Below are 18183 nucleotides of genomic sequence, written 5' to 3' on the forward strand. Positions count from 1 at the left end.
TGTGCAACAATGACTTTTTTCTACTTCCCACCTGATCAATTGGTTGACTAGTAACTTACTAACAGTTGATTGCTTGCTGTTAGATGACTACCTAACTCAGCCACGAACAAAAACATTTTGTTCTCTAGCTCCTTGGACTAGTTGCAAGTCGACTGGTCTTAAGAGTCAACTGGTCTTAGAGTTGATTGATATCCATCATCACTCGATTGCTCAAACTACAAACCTTGAAATATTTTAGAGTATTAGGTTTCTTAGTCGATTGCTAACTTGGAATACTACCATGTCTAAGGCTGAGTCTGCTTACGTTAAGTTCTATAATTGTTCCCATGGATATAGGTCACTTAACACTCAGCTTATCAGAGTCTTATTCTTTATAGCTTAACTTTACTCTTGGCCGTCTGTCTCTTTGATGCACCTAAGCTCTTGGCTCCTTATGTCATCCTTTATGCATCTTGCCTACATAGTCTTCCTTTATCGGCTATCGTCCTCGTTGCTTGATGCTCTTTGTCATGCAACAACCTTCTTCGAACTCTATGGACCACTGTTGCCAACCTGGACATACTAAATCATCGCTCTAGAGTTTCTCCAACACCACCTTAGTACTCCTTGTCATGCGGTCGCTCAAATGTCCCATACCATTCTTTTTCAATTTCTTCGAACCTCCAAACAACTAAGTGTGTCACTTTGATGACGCTAAGGGCACCCACATTGGTGTTAATGTGTGAGTGTTATAACAAATCCATAAATAATAAATGTTAATGTTAAAGTGAATGTGTGTTAATAAAAGGAAGGTATTAATATAATGAGTATATGACATGTGAGTCCTATGCTTTTTGAAGATGTGACATATTAATGTTCAAACCAATGCAGATGCCCTAAGCCAACATTCATAATACTTTGCTTTGCTAAGCCACAACCTCTCCAAGCTCCATGTGTGTCCCTGCAAATTCTTACACAATGAAACACACATATTAAGTACAACACTTAACTTAAACCGTTCATTCAAACATCAAATTCAAAGATTGCACCGAACTTCTTGTGGTACAACTGCATTGACACTATTTTGTATAGATTTTACAGGTTATAATGTCCCAAGAGCCACTATGTTTGGAGTGGAGGCAACACAATTGGTAATCTTAGTTGCACTTACATTAACTACTTGCCTAAAGTGCCTAAAGGTGTATAGGGAACATTGCACCAAATGAGAGATTAATGCTGGATGAAGGCTTTCTCTTCCTCTATTCACCACCAGAACAGGTATGGGGAAACATGAAATGACATTTAAGCTGTTTCATGGATTATGGATCTTGAATGGAAATACAGTTGACAATAAAGGTTATTGAACCATTTTAGTGACTTAAAATTTTTCTCACTGATAGTAAATTCATAGAAAGGTCAGAGGATAACAGGAAGTGACAAAATTGAGGTAGGAGCACTCTGACCAATGCTGGTGTGAGTGATGCGTCCGTTAAAGTAACATTGGTAGGGTGAGATGCTGTTGTATGCCTAGAGAAGAGGAAAATGTTATCATATTATTAAAACCTCTTGAATCTAGAAACTTGATGTTCAACCCAATGATATACATGCAGTAGAGTTATCTCCATGAACCAATGATGTCATAGACTAGGGCGATAAACTCTGAGAAATTCTTCCATTTTTAGTAAGCATAGATACTCCTTAGCTAGTTTATGTCTATATTGTGTCTGATATCGGAGGTTTATTGCCAAGAAGATCATAACTCGAAGTTTTTAGGACTGAAATGCGAAACCAAATGGTTGATGTACTTGCCATCATCGACTCTTGAAAGTCCTTGGTAGGGTTGATATTGATCTCAAGTCAATGGTAGCACTGAACCTGGAGGAGGCTGTATCGTGGGATATGTAGATCATTGTAACAGACTGATGAACTTATAGCAGAACTGGAATTCAGTCACTGAAGAGATGATGGTTGGCTCCTTGGCCTGCCCACACACTTTCTACAGGTGACATGTCCAAGAGGGGAAAAAAATTAAAAGGTATGAAGAGGTGGAATCTGGAAGAATTCTATTAAAAGTGACTAGTGATGCTGAAATTAGAGTCAAGAAGAGAGAAATCAGTGCCAGGAAGAAGCTTGGGCCAAGAGAAACCTCAGGAAACCCTAGAAGAATTCAGCACTAGGGGAAATATGAGATAGAGATAAACAAAGGAATTTTCTGTTTTCAGATAAGAAGCATAAAGTAGTCCGGTCCCATGGAAGGAGAGCTCATTCTGATTGTTGCTGCTGGAGAAATCCTCATTGGGAGCTCCTATCTAGACCTTGCATGCTGGAGTGAGCACATGCAACTCAGAGGATGAACTGCAGGGAGACGAGTAATGCAGGAGTTCATACATTCCACCAGAAAACAAACAACATGGGAGTTCATTGCATGCACACACTAGATAAAAGGACTAGCTTGCTATCTCGAGAAATGTGGCAGGGAAAAATGGCAGATGAGAAAAACAAAAACCTACATGTCACAGAAGGTAGATGAAAATCAATTGCCAACGATAATCTAGTTTTGACACCATATTGCATTGGGAAAAGGGCTAATTTTTGATGTAGTCCCCTCTGCCTATAAATATTGTCATGCTGTTGTTTTTTTCATATATAACCCTATGATTTGCATACGTATAAATAAATTCTTTACTATTTATGGTTAAGTCCCTAATGGGTCCATCTATTGCAGATGCTTGGTTATGAATTAAAATTAATTTGAATTCATGTTGTGTGTTTCAGGTTAAGTTAAATCCATCTCTTGCAGATGCTTGGTTAAGCTTGGGTAATTGCATTTGGAAGAAAGGAGATCTTCCATCTGCAAAAAACTGCTTTTCTTTATCACTAAGCAAGGTGCTCCCTAAAACTCCTAAATTCTCAGGATTTTCATTGCCTATACTATTTATCTTAAAGTTGGACTATACTTCTATTCATGACTAAAATTATGTTATGCAGGGGCCTAACAAGAAAATTCTTTGCCAGCTTTCAATGCTCGAAAGAAGTATGGCTCAAGGCAAGCATACGATTCCGTGGTTGTATTTTTTTTTTTTAAATCTTATTTTTTATTTTGCAGTTAATGATGCTGAAATGTGTTGTATGTCATAAACATCAAATTCAGACATTTATTTGTGATTAATCACTTAGAATAAGTTTAAAATATGCTAAAAAGCTTTGTTACCTGAAAGTACATCTGTGATTGTCTTGTTCCTTAAGACATGCAATGCATGGACATGCAAAGACAAGGTTCATGATCTGTGTTTTTCATTTGTGACGTGATAATTAAATTTTCTGCCACCTATTCTTCAGCATTCTTAGCAGTTTAAACCATGTTTACAGAGTGCGTATATCAAACCAATTGTTTATGTCCTTGTGCTTTTCTTATATACTTATTCATGTGCACAATACCTTCACATGCATCCAACTACCTTTTCGGTATCTTGCTTCTATTTATTATTGGTAGTGTACAAGTGCTGATTTTGTATTTCTGGAATTTTGTTTTCCTCTTGAGTTTAGTTATCTCTTATCGTAGATATGTTGTACCAATGTGTTTAGGTGAGCATTTGAAGTTATCAGAACTATTTTCTTTATTATAAGAGTTTGTTGTATTTTAACCTTTAGGCCATTACATTTTGATTGTTGGCTTGTCCAAATTTTGAGTGCACTATCCACTATTGTAGCATTTACTTAATTTTCATATATTGGGCCAAGGTTTCAAATTGTGAGCTGTGCTGAAATTTCAGACTTTGACTGAAGTTATACTGTTTTGTTATGTGTTGGTGTTTTGATGTATGATACCAATGGAGAATTGGAGAGGAAAGAAGAAAGAAGATGAAAATAAGAAGAGCACAATTCTACCTAATTTTGGATTTTGTATACCATTTAATATTGAATATAGTTTTGACATTGAACTGTACAAACACCTGTACAAACACAAATAGCAAACATCATTTCAATTCATCCTGACATATTTTATAGCATGTCAAGGGGTGACGAATGTTAATATGATATAATACTCGTTGACATGATTTACCTAGCGAGATAGGATAAATTAGCCATGACGAGTAGTATCAAGTTTTAATAATTTTTTAAACAATATGTTTCAGCTGTACCGCCCAACATGGTTTAGGATTGTAAAACATGCATTGGGTCACAAATATATAAATAGCTATCTTAATTGTATTTTCCAAGGTTTAAAATGTTGTTTGTATTGGGCAAAACGGGCAGAACTTACCATTCCGTCCGTAGACTGAAACCGGTATCGACACTTCAGAGGTTCTGAGGCCCATGGCTAGCCTTAGAGGCAGTGTGCAAGTCTTATGGCCGCGGAGGAGACGTCGTGCAGCCTTGCGACCTCTGAGGACTCGTTGTGCGAGCCCCGTGGCGGTGGCGGACTCGTCAAGCAACCCTACGACGAACTCGTCGTGCAAGCTCTGGGTGGACTTGTCACACGAGCCCCGCAGCCGGGACAGACTTGTCGTGAGAGCCCAGTGGGCATGGCTGACTCGTCGTGCGAGCCTTGCGACCATGGTGGACTTGTCGTGCGAGCCTCGCGGTTGCGGCAGATTCATCTCACGAGCGCAATAGTTCAAATAGTAAAATTAAATAAACATAGTTTAATAATTTCAATCGACTCCGAGCTATAGTATGAATATTTTAAATAGGCTTAATAAATCCTAATAAAATTATCCCATTAATTATATATATATATATATATTATATATATTTTAAAAATATTTTATTTTTATTTTTGTATTGCAAATATTTAGATTGGTTTTTATTCTTAATTAATATATTTTATATTTAAAAAATATCGAAATCATATTGATACGATACGAAATCGAAACCGTATCGTTATGGTCGGTCAAGATTATAAACCTTGGTATTTTCATCTTTATAATGTTAAATAAAATGGTTCATTGTCTTCACTCCTATATGAGCTATTTGACGAGTGAACTTGACATTGACTCTCACTAAATTCAGATTCGTTACTTTGAGTTTCCCCAAAATAAGTACTCTCTTTACTTTCTTCTCCATGATCTTGCATTATCATTTGCCTTTGCTGTTCAAAATATTTTGCATGGAACAGAAATATATCTATTATGTATATTGCATAAACTATAATCCAACAAAATAATCATTTTTTTATGGTCTGCAATACCTTATTTTCAGCTAATGCATAGCATACATTTGCACAAGTTAGAATAAAGGCTCAAATCAAATGAATAAGAACAGCAAACATTTCTAAGTGGTGCTCTATTGAGTTCCTTTGGAAGGGTGGAAGGTGTAATGCTTGAATATGAAAATGATTAATTAATTATTATTTTTTTCTGATAAGGTGAGCTTTCTCCCCCTTTATTTCCACAAAGATTTGGGCAGGAGTAGATGTGGAAAAAAGGGACCTTTTCCACGCATCCATTTCTATCCTTAGGGCATCCACAATTGGGGATATTTGGAGAGGATATTTCTCCAAATATCCCCCAACCTCAAATATCCACCATTGGAGAGAATAGAAATGGGGATATTCTCTCCTTTTTTTTTAAACAATTTTTTTTTTTAAAAAATATGAGTTGCTATAGCACAGTGTAGGCGAGAGATAGGGAGGGTCCACTTGTGCTGCTGCAGCTCTATTAATTTTTTTTTGTTATTTTTTTTAAACAATTGAATGTAAACATTGGCAACAGTAATTAATTTGATTCAATGTTCAATTTTTAAAACTTTGGACAACGATCATTTTTTTCTTCTATATATACATCATTTTTTCATTCATCTTTCACCACGTAAAAATCATTACATACGAAAAATTTAGAAAGAAATAGATAGAAATTCCGGTCATTATTTTGGGGATTTGTTGAATTCTCCAAATATTGACGAAAATTCAAGTGAAGAAAATTCCTGAGTTCGTCCTAATCTACAACCTCCTCCATTTCCATTTCCCACACAACAACCCATATAATTTTCAAACTTTTCCATGCCCACCGCCATATTATCATAATTTTCAAAGTTATCTAAATTTTTAATAGCGACCCTTGAGCTTCGTTTTATACATGTCCCCCGAAATATTGGCAGAATAGCCAATATTTCATGCAAGCTCCATCTCATGAAGTTAATTGACTTCAATCATCGGTGATTCAATCAAATGAATTGAGAAGAGCTAGTGTTGATGCAAGTGATACTGATAAAGGTATAGAAACACCTTATGCAGTCCTCGATTCATAATTTCCTTCATTCTTATCTCAAATAGGGCTTGACAATATTATTCTCAATCAAACAACTGAGACGGGCAACGAATCAGATGGAGATCATAGCAAGCAAACAACGATGATAAACTCCTTGCAACAACCTACACAATCACGAGCGAAGATTCAATAGTTGGTAATGCCGCAAAGAGAGTCTTTTTGGAAATGGGTGGTGGCATACTACAATATTAATCAAGGTAAGGAAGCTAAAAAGAGAACTGCGGATAAAACAAAATCACATTTGGCTTGGGTGAAAAAGATTGTGAATAGATATAATGAACTCTACAATAAATGGTACAATGATTGACCAAGCAGATGGAGCGACGATGATTTGATGTTGCAGGCTCATGAAAAATACAAGAGTACTTTTAAATTTACTTTTCAATATGAACATGAGTAACACATTTGGAGGAGTATAATTGACTAAGAAAGTTGACCAACTCATCCAAGCACATCAACTCCTCGTAATGGACACACGAGGCATGACAAACAAACAACTTTAGAACCATCTAGCGATATGTGAGCAACTGAAGAAAGGATTGAACATGTAGTGAATTGTTTATTTTATTAACTAATGTACTATGGTTTATCATTCTGTGTTTTATTAACGTGTTTTGTACTTCTGTATTTCAGTTTCGAATTTGTGAAATATTTATATTCGTGTATGTTGTACTATTTTTTTAAAAATTTATATGTCTTATATTGTATCCCTTCTAATAAAATATTATTATTAAAGTAATTATATTTAATAATTATCAAAATATGTAAATAAATATTAAGTAAAAAATATTTCTGAAAATATTGATGAAATATATTAAATTGAAAAATTGATAAATATAATTAATTATATTTAAATGTAAAATTAGATGTAAATTAATAGAATGATAGTGAGACTCGTAAATATTTGGTTGGTGAGATATTTGATTGTGGAATTTGGGATATTTGAGAGTGAGATATTTGATAGGTGGGCCATAAATATTTGGTTTGTGAAATATTTGATTGTGGAATTTGGAATAGTTGAGGAGTAATGTGGGACCATAAATATTTGGGAGAATCTTTGATCTGATTGTGGATGCTCTTATACTCTTCTATTAATGTTAACAAAGATTGGAACAGAATAAATCCACTTTTCCATAATCACTAACTCCTTCCCTCCAACTTTCTAAAAATGTAAGCAGGCTCGAATGATTTGATACACACTTGAATTTTGATCATCTCAAGCTCAAGAAAAGCAGAACTGAATTTATCAAACTATACTCTAGGAAATTGCTTCGTCTTATATGAAGTTTTCAATTTACACACAATGACATACTCTCTTGAGCAACATACATAGAAGATTGTTCTATGTTTACCTATTTAGCAAGCAGTATGAAGGAAAACATTCTTGGTATCCATTAGGTAAAGTTGTCAGTCGGAAGTAACTGTGAAGGTCAGTGTCAGACTTAGACAATCATAGCCACACAGGAAATATGCAATATAGTCAACACCACAGATGTTAATTTGTCTTTTCCCAACCAATTACAGATCTTGTCTATGAATCCTGAGAAGCTCCCATGGTTCAAGATGTTAGACTAATGCCAAGATAAATGGAGTAGTTATCTGATCTAAGGAAGATTTGTGATTGGCAGGTGAATTGAACTTCTCTTTTTCTGTGTGTCTGATTAACCAATTGAACTTTTAGAAGCAACTTTGAGGAGTCTTTGGTACCTAAAAAATTCTCTAGGAAAGGATCTCTTTTATCGTATTGAAGCCATCTTACGATGCACAGATACAAATTGACAGTTTTCTCATTGATAGGCAATCCACATTATGTTATTGGGTTGTTTTAGGAGGCAATTTTGATATTTTGGAAAAACAAAAATGGCCAAATCAACTGCAAAGGAAGAATATGGAGCTATGACTATTACTACATGTGAACTTATCTGGTGCATGCAATTGATGACTAAAAGATCTAGAAGGATTTCCACTTTGCTAGAGAAAAAGTATAATCTAAGGAAGTCATGACTACATTTGTTGGTGATTATCAGACAGCAGATTTATTGACAAAGTCTTGGAGGTTTGAAAACTGAATTCTATTTGTATTAAGCTGAAATTTTATATTATCTTTGAATCAGCTTGAGCAAAGGACGTGTTTATTTGAAAAATTGTAAATATGATAAATAAACATATAGGTAAAGGAACTACCTAGAGTTGAAAGAACCTGAGGTTTCTGTCACACAGTAAAAAGTGTTTGTAAACGTTTTTTAAAATATTTTTATTTTCTTATTTTTAGTAAAACTCTTGGAAATAGCCTCTTGCAAAAAGCAGGGTAAGACTGCGTACAATGGATCCTTCCCCGAGACCCCGCATGGCGGGAGCTTTGTGCACCGGACTGCCCTTATTTTTAGTAAAACATTCCCCAAACTCCATATTTCACAAAGCTGTGCTTTTCTAAAATGATTGGTTATCCTTTTTGTTTCCTTTGTGGCATTGATTATGCTTTTTTACTTTACACGAGCTGATAATTTTGAGGCTTTGTTTGGTGGAGTACTAGTAATTTTTTGTTTAGGTTCTTGCAGCTTAAGAATACTCTGCTAATATACTTCACCATGAAACACACAGGTACAGAAAATAAAGCTGCTTCAATTGAAGAAAGCATAACACACGCGAGAGAAGCTGTACAATTGGATATCAGGGATGGAAATTCTTGGTGTAAGTCTTTTGTTTGTTTTTTTGCCGTTTGCTGAAAATAAGCATCATCGAGATTATATTCATTTGATTTTTTAGTGACATTTCAAAATTTTCATTATGGTGAAAAATGTGTAACAAAGTGGGCCAGAAATGACCAAAGAGAAGACATAGCAAACAAATCAATAACCCACCCTAAGCACACAAAAAAAGAATGAAAAGGACACATGTTCCATGGATATTTTTCCAGCTAACGGTGATCTACAACTGCAAGAAGCAAATACAGTGGAAGCAATTTAAATATTATTTTAATGAAATGAACCTAATGCTATAATAGATTTTTCTATGAAAAACTGTTACATAAAAAGTTCACACATTTTCCTTTGTTTCTAAAAGGGTAAAGAGTACTTGGTTTGCAAGTCCAATGGAATTTCTGAATTGAGAAAACCCTTCTACCTGAGTAGCCCATGCATGCATCCAAAATTGTGTCAATCTTGCATTCCAATCAATACTAAAGATGTTAAATTGTTAATTGATTTTGAACTTGCATGATGTCCTATCAAGCCATGTCATGAAATTTGATTGTTGGAATTTTAAAATAGTTGTAGAAATGAATCTAATGCTTCTGCATGTGAGTTTGTCTAAATTGATCAGTTTCACTATGAAATAGTAGGCCCTTAAAATCTTATACAACACATCATTTCTTCATCATTATCTATGTTTCTAATTTGATTTTTGTGTCTTTCATCTTTCCATGGTTTTATTTGTTCCTTGGTAACACAATTTGGAGTTTCTTAAATTTTATTCGCTGACCCTTTATCTCAGGAGCCTAAGAGTTTGCTTTGTCCATGAAGATTTTCCAAAAAAAAAAAAAATCCATTTTGTAGTTATCAGAAAATCAAAGAAAATTATTGAAAAAAATAAATATTGCCATTTACCTCTAATAAATTTGAACTTGTGAAACAAATGTTTGTTTTACATCTCTTTTTATCTTTTAAATTTTATTTTTTTTTAAAAATAAAAATTCCTTTAACAAATAAGGCCTAATATTTCTGGATTAGTTGTTTAGGCTCCAACTGAGCTTGCCCACACGTGAATGTGAGTGTTGTGGATATAGCATAATTAGCAAACACACTAATCAGTTGAGTTGGATCTGGATTGGCAATGGACAATTTAGATATCGGCTTTGAAAATGGGTATATTTTTTGATTCCACTTTCGAGCATCTATACATAGAATAGGAGATTAAAGTAAGCAAGATTTAACTAGAATTGGACAAATCAAGTGATATATGGAGGAACTGATGATTGTTTTTCAAAATTATTAGTATCTTTGTGATTTCTTAATGCCCCTGATTAGAACTACGTGTGACGTCAGTTCATCAGTGTGGAGAGGAGAGGAACATGAGCAACTTAGACGAATGGTGACATGTGGATAATTGAGAGAAGTAGGAGACGCAGTTTGTATCTTGTCAGAGCCTCATCCGGAGTAGTAGACAAAGGGTTTCGTACTTGGGAAGAGAAAATTCATGAGGCTTTTGAACAATATATTGATATCAATAGCAATGGAATCACACTTATTGTAGTGGAACTGGAACCATTACCTTCGAACTTGTGAATAATACATATGTATTAACTATGCTACAGTGGAGCTTTTAGTGTCTAAGTATTGTAGATGTAACAAATGATACACCTAATGGTAATTTACGTACTGTAGCACATATTTTTGTTTTTACATAATCATATTGGTTTTCATATTTCTATTTTGTAAAACAGTTATGAAGTGTAGTCTGTTTAAACAACTTAAGCTTCAGAATTGTTGGCAGGTTGCTTAAAGATTAAGTTTTTCATGCTCTATTACTGCATTACATTAGATTGGGCCACCACTTATCCCGTTAGCTTAACTTTTAGACTTATGATCACCCGTTAAATTTGATAGAAGTACTCATATTAGAAGTAATGTAGGGTTCCTGGGACCATATTTTTGGTGCCACACTGCAACTGCATAAGGTACTGAACTATTCATGTATTACTTTTATTATGCAGTCCCTTATCATATATTTAGTGATAAGCAAAGAAGCCTTATCCTACTAAGTGGGGTCGGCTATATGAATCCTTTTATGCCATTGGGCTCTATCTCTTACTATATCATCATCTATACTTAAATAAATTTTTTCTTATTTTAAACCAAGTCTTTTTTGGTCTTCCTCATTTGATGTGTGTATTTGTCATAGTTTCATATTGTCTAATTGGAGTATTTATTGCCCGTCAAATACTTGTCGGTACCATCTTAAACGTGTCTTTCGGAGTTTTACTTTGATAGATGCAACTCCAATTTTCTATGTAGTTATCAATTTCTTCAATGAGGAAAATACCGAATCATGTTGGCTAATCAAATGCTTATACACACTATAGGTGATATAGCAAAGCAAATCCCAAACCAACAAAATGCTTATATACAATAGCATCTGATACTTGGATAATTGACTCAAAATCCTCCAAATTTCTGCTTACTATTAAATCTGTTTTTTTGGTCCTTATACTACCATTGGACTGATTAAAAATAACCATTAGTTCCTTTTTTTTCCTACTGTGATGGTTTTCTGATCGGTCTAATACCTTTGGTTAGAAATTAGAATAGTAGGTCAAGTCAATTGTTTATTCTCCCTGAGCCCAAATTTTCTTAACATAGCCTACTGCATACAGACAACCTTGGAAATGCATGTCTTACAAGTTTTTTCGTGACCGGTACATGGGACCATGCAAAGTTACAACAGGCATTGAAAGCTTATCAAAATGCTGTAAGATATTCTATGTTGTTTCTTGCTTATATTTGAAGGCTGCTTAGAATTCTCAAGAATTGCATTGTTTTTATTTGAACTATATAATCTCACAATAGAAGAAAAAGGGGACTTTTAATCTTTGATGTATAATCTGTTTGATTGGTAAAAAGCATCATTTACTACTATGCATTTCAGGAGAAGGATGCACTGATGCACTCTAATCCTGACCTTTATTTCAATTGTGCTTCTGTGAGTATCTAACTTGAACTCCTTCAATCATTTTTTTTCTTATTTTCTTGCCCACAATAATTGCAAGTGAATAAGATTTTGCTTCTTTGAGGTGTATATTCTTTTCCTGGATGATATTTTTCTGCATCTGCAGGCAAATAAGTATCTCGAAAACTATGAAAGGGCCCTCCATGGGTTTGAAGCTGCCTCTTTAAGGGATCCTGGCCTCAATGCTGAAAGTGAAGCTCAAAAGATAGTTAGCCTTCTGGAAAAAATAGAGAGTTCTATGAAGGTAACATATTCTTTTATGTTGAGACGACTATCTGATATTGGCTAAACTTCTTTTTGTGATCTCTAAAAAAATCTTCCACACAGTCTAGGGTTGTCAATTCGGGTGGATCGGGTAAGGTTTGGGTCAGATTGAAAAAAAAAATTATAAAAAATCCCAACGCGAACCCGAAACTCCTAAAACCCGAACCCGACCAACCCGAATAATCTAATTAAAAATGATTTTTTTTTTTGGCTATTTTCCAATAATTCTTCACTTTTATTTCAATGCTCCATCATTATCATACTAATATTGATATTGATATACATAGAATCATCTTAATTTTCAAAATAAAATTTGATTTAACCCCCGAAAAATCCACTAAACCCTAAATTCGGGTCAACTCGAACTTGATCAAAAAATCCCCACCCTGAAAACCCTCCAAACCGAATTCGACCCAAACTCGAAAACTCTCAACCCGAACCCGATATTTTTTGGATCGACTTGGGTTGGGTTGGCTGGTCGGGTTTATTTTTGACACCCCTAACACATTCAACTTGAATAGTTCTTGGAACATGTGTACTAGTTGAAATACCTTAAATATTTTGATGTTGCCTAGCACAATCTTTCCATGTATAGTTACTTTCAATAAAATTTCATTCCCCGACAATCTATTGGTGAATATTTTGGTGGCAATTAATGATGCAATGAGAATGGAACCTTTGTAATTAGTTTAACTGATGCATAGTACATGTTCTATGTTAACAAGATTTCTTTTGCCCCCGTGGCTATGGTGGTAAGCAGTGGGACAGACTCCATAGGCAACGAGGGTGAATCTCACTTAGGGCACATTACACCTAAGAAGTTCAAATTACTTGTGACATTGGGCCGCCCGCTAGGATCCATTTGTGCTTCCCGATTGACCCTGGTGGCCGGTGGGAAACTTCTATGGGCTGAGCCGATTTCCGTAGGATTAGTCGGATTGTGAGAGTCAGATACCTGAATTATTAGAAACAAAATTTCTTTTATTATATTTGCTCAGTTGGTGAGGTTTAGTCCTCATTAGTTATTTTACTTATGGGAGTTTATAAGTCTTATGAATATGATGTAATAGTCCTCTTTAAATAATAATATAATATTTCATCCCTCTTAGTTTGGTATTAGTGTGGGTGCTCTCTTGGACCAGAGTTTTTCTTTTTAAGTCGTGACACCTGCTATGAGAATTGAAAATAGGGGGAGTTTTCAATTCTCACCGAAGATCGCCTCAATGCAAATCTAGAGGTCAAGGGAAAAGGGGGGAGTGGGCACATAAGTGCAAAGTGGAGTAAGAAGATAGGTGCGTGAAACCAATCATAAAAGATAACAATGTAGTTTTCATGTTCTTTGACATCATTGCATCGTTACTCCTTTCTTGTTGCTCTACTTTTGTTCCATTTTAATTAGTTTCATCAAATTCTCCTTTATTTTCCTCTTTTATAATGTTATACAATTTGTAATCTTGCTTTACACAAGAATCTATATAATTTATTAAGAGGGTGAACGAGACGCAATCCATCTGGTAAAAGATGTTTGTATATGTAAAGGTGAATGACCTGCAATCTACCTTATACACGAACATATTATATATAAAATATGGATGAACAATCTGCATTCCACTCGATAAAGATGTACCATATATAAGAGTGAACGACTTGCAATTCACTTGCAACAACATGCATCATATGTATGTACATATATAGTGTGAATGACCCGCAATCTATCCGAAATGCACCTCATATAAAAATAGGGTCAACAACCCATAATCCACCTAGTGAGTAACACATCTCATGTAATATGATTGAAACCTACAAATGCGCAAAAAGATTCGAGACTCTTTTTTGAGTATGATGCTAAAGATTCTAATATAAGTAATTAATTTGTTTTATTAATTCTATATACATAGTCACATAACTCCTTTAGAGTGCAGAACCAATGCTCTACAATTATGATAATTTCTTAGATTCTTTTTCTAGCATAAGTAGCAACGCAACTCTTATGAAGTATAGAGTTGAAGCTTCATGATACTACGGTTGCATTTATTTCCTTATTAATTTAGTTTGATAAATCACACAACTCCTTTAGAACTCAAACACGAAGCTCTCTTGTATTATTTATCTATTAATTGAGAATTTTAACATAATTAATTATAAAAATTAATTTACCATAGTTCCTTAGTAGTTCGAATTTTTGTTAAAGGAGTCACCCTAGGTTTCGATAATTTTTTGTAAAATCAAAGTTATCTTTTGATAATATTAGCAAGTCTCAACAGGGAATAGACAAAATAGCTGAACAATTGGAATATAAAAAAACAGTATAAAAGGAATCTCTTAAGCATTAAGAGTAAACATGAGCATAATTAATTTCTCAAAATAAAATTTGCAAATAATTTATAGTATCTATTTTTATCCATTTAATTATGCACAAAGTAATTTGAGGAGAATCAAGCAAAAAAACACGCGAAAGAATGCTAGTTAGCATTGCAAGAGAAAGTGAAGGCTTTACCGGTACACAACGATCCTCACTCCTCAAGACTTTGTCAACAAAGTCGCACGATTAAGAAAAATGGAGGAGAAAAAGGGAATGCTAGAGGATCTTCTCCCCTATTCGGTTGTTGCACGCAGAGGGGGAAATTGATAGAAATTGTTGGCTGCTGACAATGACTAGTTTGAGTAACGGTGAGCAATGACTAACTATAGAGTGAGAGGGAAAATCCCTATGGTTCCTACAAGGGATCGAGCTGAAAGGGTGGCTGAAAGGGAAATGAATGACGTGGTACCAGGAACTTGCAGCTATCATGTTGATGTTGCAGGTAACGACAGCGGTGTGTCTAGTGGTGACAACATGTGTAGCAGTGACTATGTGTGCAACGATGGTAGTAGTGTCAACACACAGCGACAATGACGACATTAGTATGCGATGGCATGCAATGACAATAACAATGTTAGGAGGAGAGGATATTAGGAATTGGGGTGGGGATGAAAGGAATGTGCATGGGATAAAAGAAGTGGGTTTTAAATTGAAATTTTGCAAAAAGGTCTAAACATTTCCGAGAACTGCAAACAAGTCCTTTGAAAATTTCAATAATATAACAGTAGGAGACCATGAGTTTTCCTCTTCAAGTCTCTTGTTCAACATTAGCTCCTCGTCTCAGGTGTAGATGCAGAAATCTTAATCTATCCATTTAACTTTGCAACTTCTATCATCCATCCTCACAAACTTCAAAAATAAGGTGAATGAAGGAAGAAGATAATATGGTGGTGAAGATAGTCATATTCTTATCTATAGATTGATATCTCTCTTAAGATCATCATGAGCCATTGTACAATTGCAATACTTTGAAGGTCAATACAAAGCATTGCATCATCAAACTTCTTCATCGCTACAATATAATTGCATTTTTGTCTTTGTTGCTGTCAAGTGGTTGCCAGTTTTACTTTTCTTTTCATGGAATCCTTTTCTAGGTTATGTAACAAGCTAAACATTGTATTTATGTTGTAACTTGAGGTAGAGTGTTGACGTTATTGGAACCATTAGTTGTATGTGTTGTGGGTTTAGTACTTGGAGTTGCAACGCAACTCATTAAAGAGAAGAAATCGAGTAGGAGAGGAATCACAGTTCATTTGTTGATTTAGCAAGGGCTAATGGTACATGATATCCACCTCCTTTGCTTGAAAATGTCTTTGCCCTCAAGTTCAATGGAGGATGAAACTTCATCTTCGGCATTTTCTAGAACTTTTTAGTTATCTCTCCTTTTATCCTAAAAACAAAAGTTTTTGTCTACTTTGTCCTGGGCTCCAAACTCAGTTCTTATCTCTCAGACACTGTCAAGAGAGAATAAAATTGGTATTAAAATCCTTTTAAAAGAATAAGAGAATCCTGAATTTCTGGGAAGAGTTTTTAGAAGAAAGTTTTGAGTTGTAACTTGCTTGCCTTTTCGGACTATTTCCCCTCTTTGTAGACTACCACGCATTTGGATCCCATCCATAGGTCATGAAAGCCATGGCTTGATACGGAAAACGAGAATGATGATAATAATTACAAGAATGGACCATTATACTCTGTCAAAATATATTTTGGCAGGTGCTATTGTCATAATATATCCTCTGGACAATTGACAGGTTAGCTTGTTACTAAGAATACAACTTTGCCTATGACTTGGAAGCTTGTGTGTTTGTCTGATCATGAATACCTTGAAGACAAGGCTTGAAAAACATTCATTACCTTTCTGCTAAAATGCTAGTCGTACATTATACTCGCATCTGTTGATGTCATGGGATCCACAATTGAGATTAAGAGAAGCATGTATTGAACAAAAACTTGATTTTGTTTAAAAAGGATATACATACCATTTGAAATGGGGAAGATATCCTTGATTTGAAATAACAATAACTTGTTGCAGAATATGGACAATATTATTGCTCGAGGATAAGAATGTACCTCAGATTATCGTATGAGAGCACAAAATCCCAAACGTCAGCACCATTATTAGTTTTCTTGACATTAATATTTCCAAGCTGATTTTTGTATATATTTTAGATAGTTCTCATACACAATGTGTCCTGAGAACACAAACCTTCATTAATAACACTCTTTAACATATATTATGCCTCTCTTATAAACTATTCTTTATTGCATTAGAATTCTAGTGTCTAAAAGGCCCTTATCCTTTTCCAGGGGTTATATTGGTTGATTTTAAGTTTTAAACATGTAAATTTTGTCATTTAATGTTCAATATTAGTCCATCTATTATTTCTTAAGTGTGTGTGTGTGTATATATATATATATATATATATATATATATTTCCTTATTTATTATTAGTTTTTTGGCTAAAGAATTTGTTTGGGAAAATCAAATGTGTTCTCATTCTTGCACCTATATTTGATGATATGATGCTCCTTGTTCTAAAAAATTGTTGTAGGTGATGACTAGAGCTAAACGATTAGCATCACTAGTATCAAGCTTAGATGAAATTAGTTGTAAGTTATCTTTTTTTGCTATTCAGTAGGGTACCATCTATTTGACTGAAAGCATTTTGCTTAATGTTTACATGTTTTTTAAGTGAAATCATCACACAGAAAAGTTAGCATTAATACTTTAAAGGAGGGGCTCAACAAAGCGGTTGCAGTAATTGGGAAAATACTACTCTTCATCAAGCATGAGGATATTGCCCCATTGTAAGTTTTCTCTATGCTATTAATTCTGTTTATTTATTAATGTTTACAAGAGAACTTTTTAGGTTGCATCATCTCATGATTCTTTGTCTATTATTAAGGGCAGCCCGGTGCACGAAGCTCCCGCCATGCGGGGTCCCGGGGAAGGATCCATTGTACGCAGTCTTACCTTGCTTTTTGCAAGAGGTTATTTCCAGGATTCGTTGTCTATTATTATGTGATGCAAATTGACGCAGTGCAAGCTATTAAATCTGTTGATTTCCACATGAATACTGGAAATAATCTTACAATCTGTTGATTCGAAGAGGAATACCGGAAAAATAGGAAAAACTCATCGTTCCCAAGGAGACTGCGACTTGAAATAATAATAATCAAAACTTTCCCAAAACAATAAACAAGATGCTTATATAGACCCAAAAATCTAATTGCAAGACAGAAATATCGAAAATATCTTAAATACCAAAAATACAAAAATTACTAAAAAAAAGTAAAAAAGATGTTTGGAGCCTGCGAAAAGGCCCTAAGCGATGTTTTTCGGATACGAAAGTTGGTCGGTTATGGGTTCCATCTGGTAACAAATTTAGGTCTCTGAACAAGCTTCGATTCAAACCAAACGTCTTGTTCTGATATCCAAATCAAAAGTTATGACCTTCGGAAGTTTGCTCTATCGAACTCGCATCATTCTCCCAAGGTGGAGAAAATTCAAACCAAACGACGTCTTATTCTGATACCTGAGTTAAAAGTTATGTCATTCGGAAATTTTTCTATTGAACTTGCATC

General features: G+C 34.6%; 1 protein-coding gene across 4 annotated transcripts in view; it reads left to right on the plus strand.

Annotated features, from left to right (window-relative positions):
* The first annotated feature begins 1101 nt into the window (after positions 1 to 1101).
* LOC122042429 (tetratricopeptide repeat protein 5-like) overlaps positions 1102 to 18183 on the plus strand; it is a 29848-nt gene continuing 12766 nt past the window's right edge. The window contains exons 1-10 of one of the 4 annotated variants that reach the window (XM_042602548.1): positions 1102 to 1257; positions 2755 to 2865; positions 2968 to 3025; positions 8850 to 8939; positions 11620 to 11714; positions 11892 to 11945; positions 12079 to 12216; positions 17151 to 17208; positions 17292 to 17406; positions 17505 to 17673. In XM_042602548.1, coding sequence (XP_042458482.1) covers positions 1213 to 1257; positions 2755 to 2865; positions 2968 to 3025; positions 8850 to 8939; positions 11620 to 11714; positions 11892 to 11945; positions 12079 to 12216; positions 17151 to 17208; positions 17292 to 17406; positions 17505 to 17634 — 894 coding nt within the window. In that variant the 5' untranslated portion in view covers positions 1102 to 1212 and the 3' untranslated portion in view covers positions 17635 to 17673. Of the gene's footprint in view, positions 1258 to 2754; positions 2866 to 2967; positions 3026 to 8849; positions 8940 to 11619; positions 11715 to 11891; positions 11946 to 12078; positions 12217 to 17150; positions 17209 to 17291; positions 17407 to 17504; positions 17674 to 18183 lie in introns of those variants that run through there. The other 3 variants (XM_042602549.1, XM_042602547.1, XM_042602546.1) reach the window with 3 other exon arrangements.

This window comes from Zingiber officinale, chromosome 2A (assembly GCF_018446385.1).
Source record: "Zingiber officinale cultivar Zhangliang chromosome 2A, Zo_v1.1, whole genome shotgun sequence".
Lineage (NCBI taxonomy): Eukaryota > Viridiplantae > Streptophyta > Magnoliopsida > Zingiberales > Zingiberaceae > Zingiber > Zingiber officinale.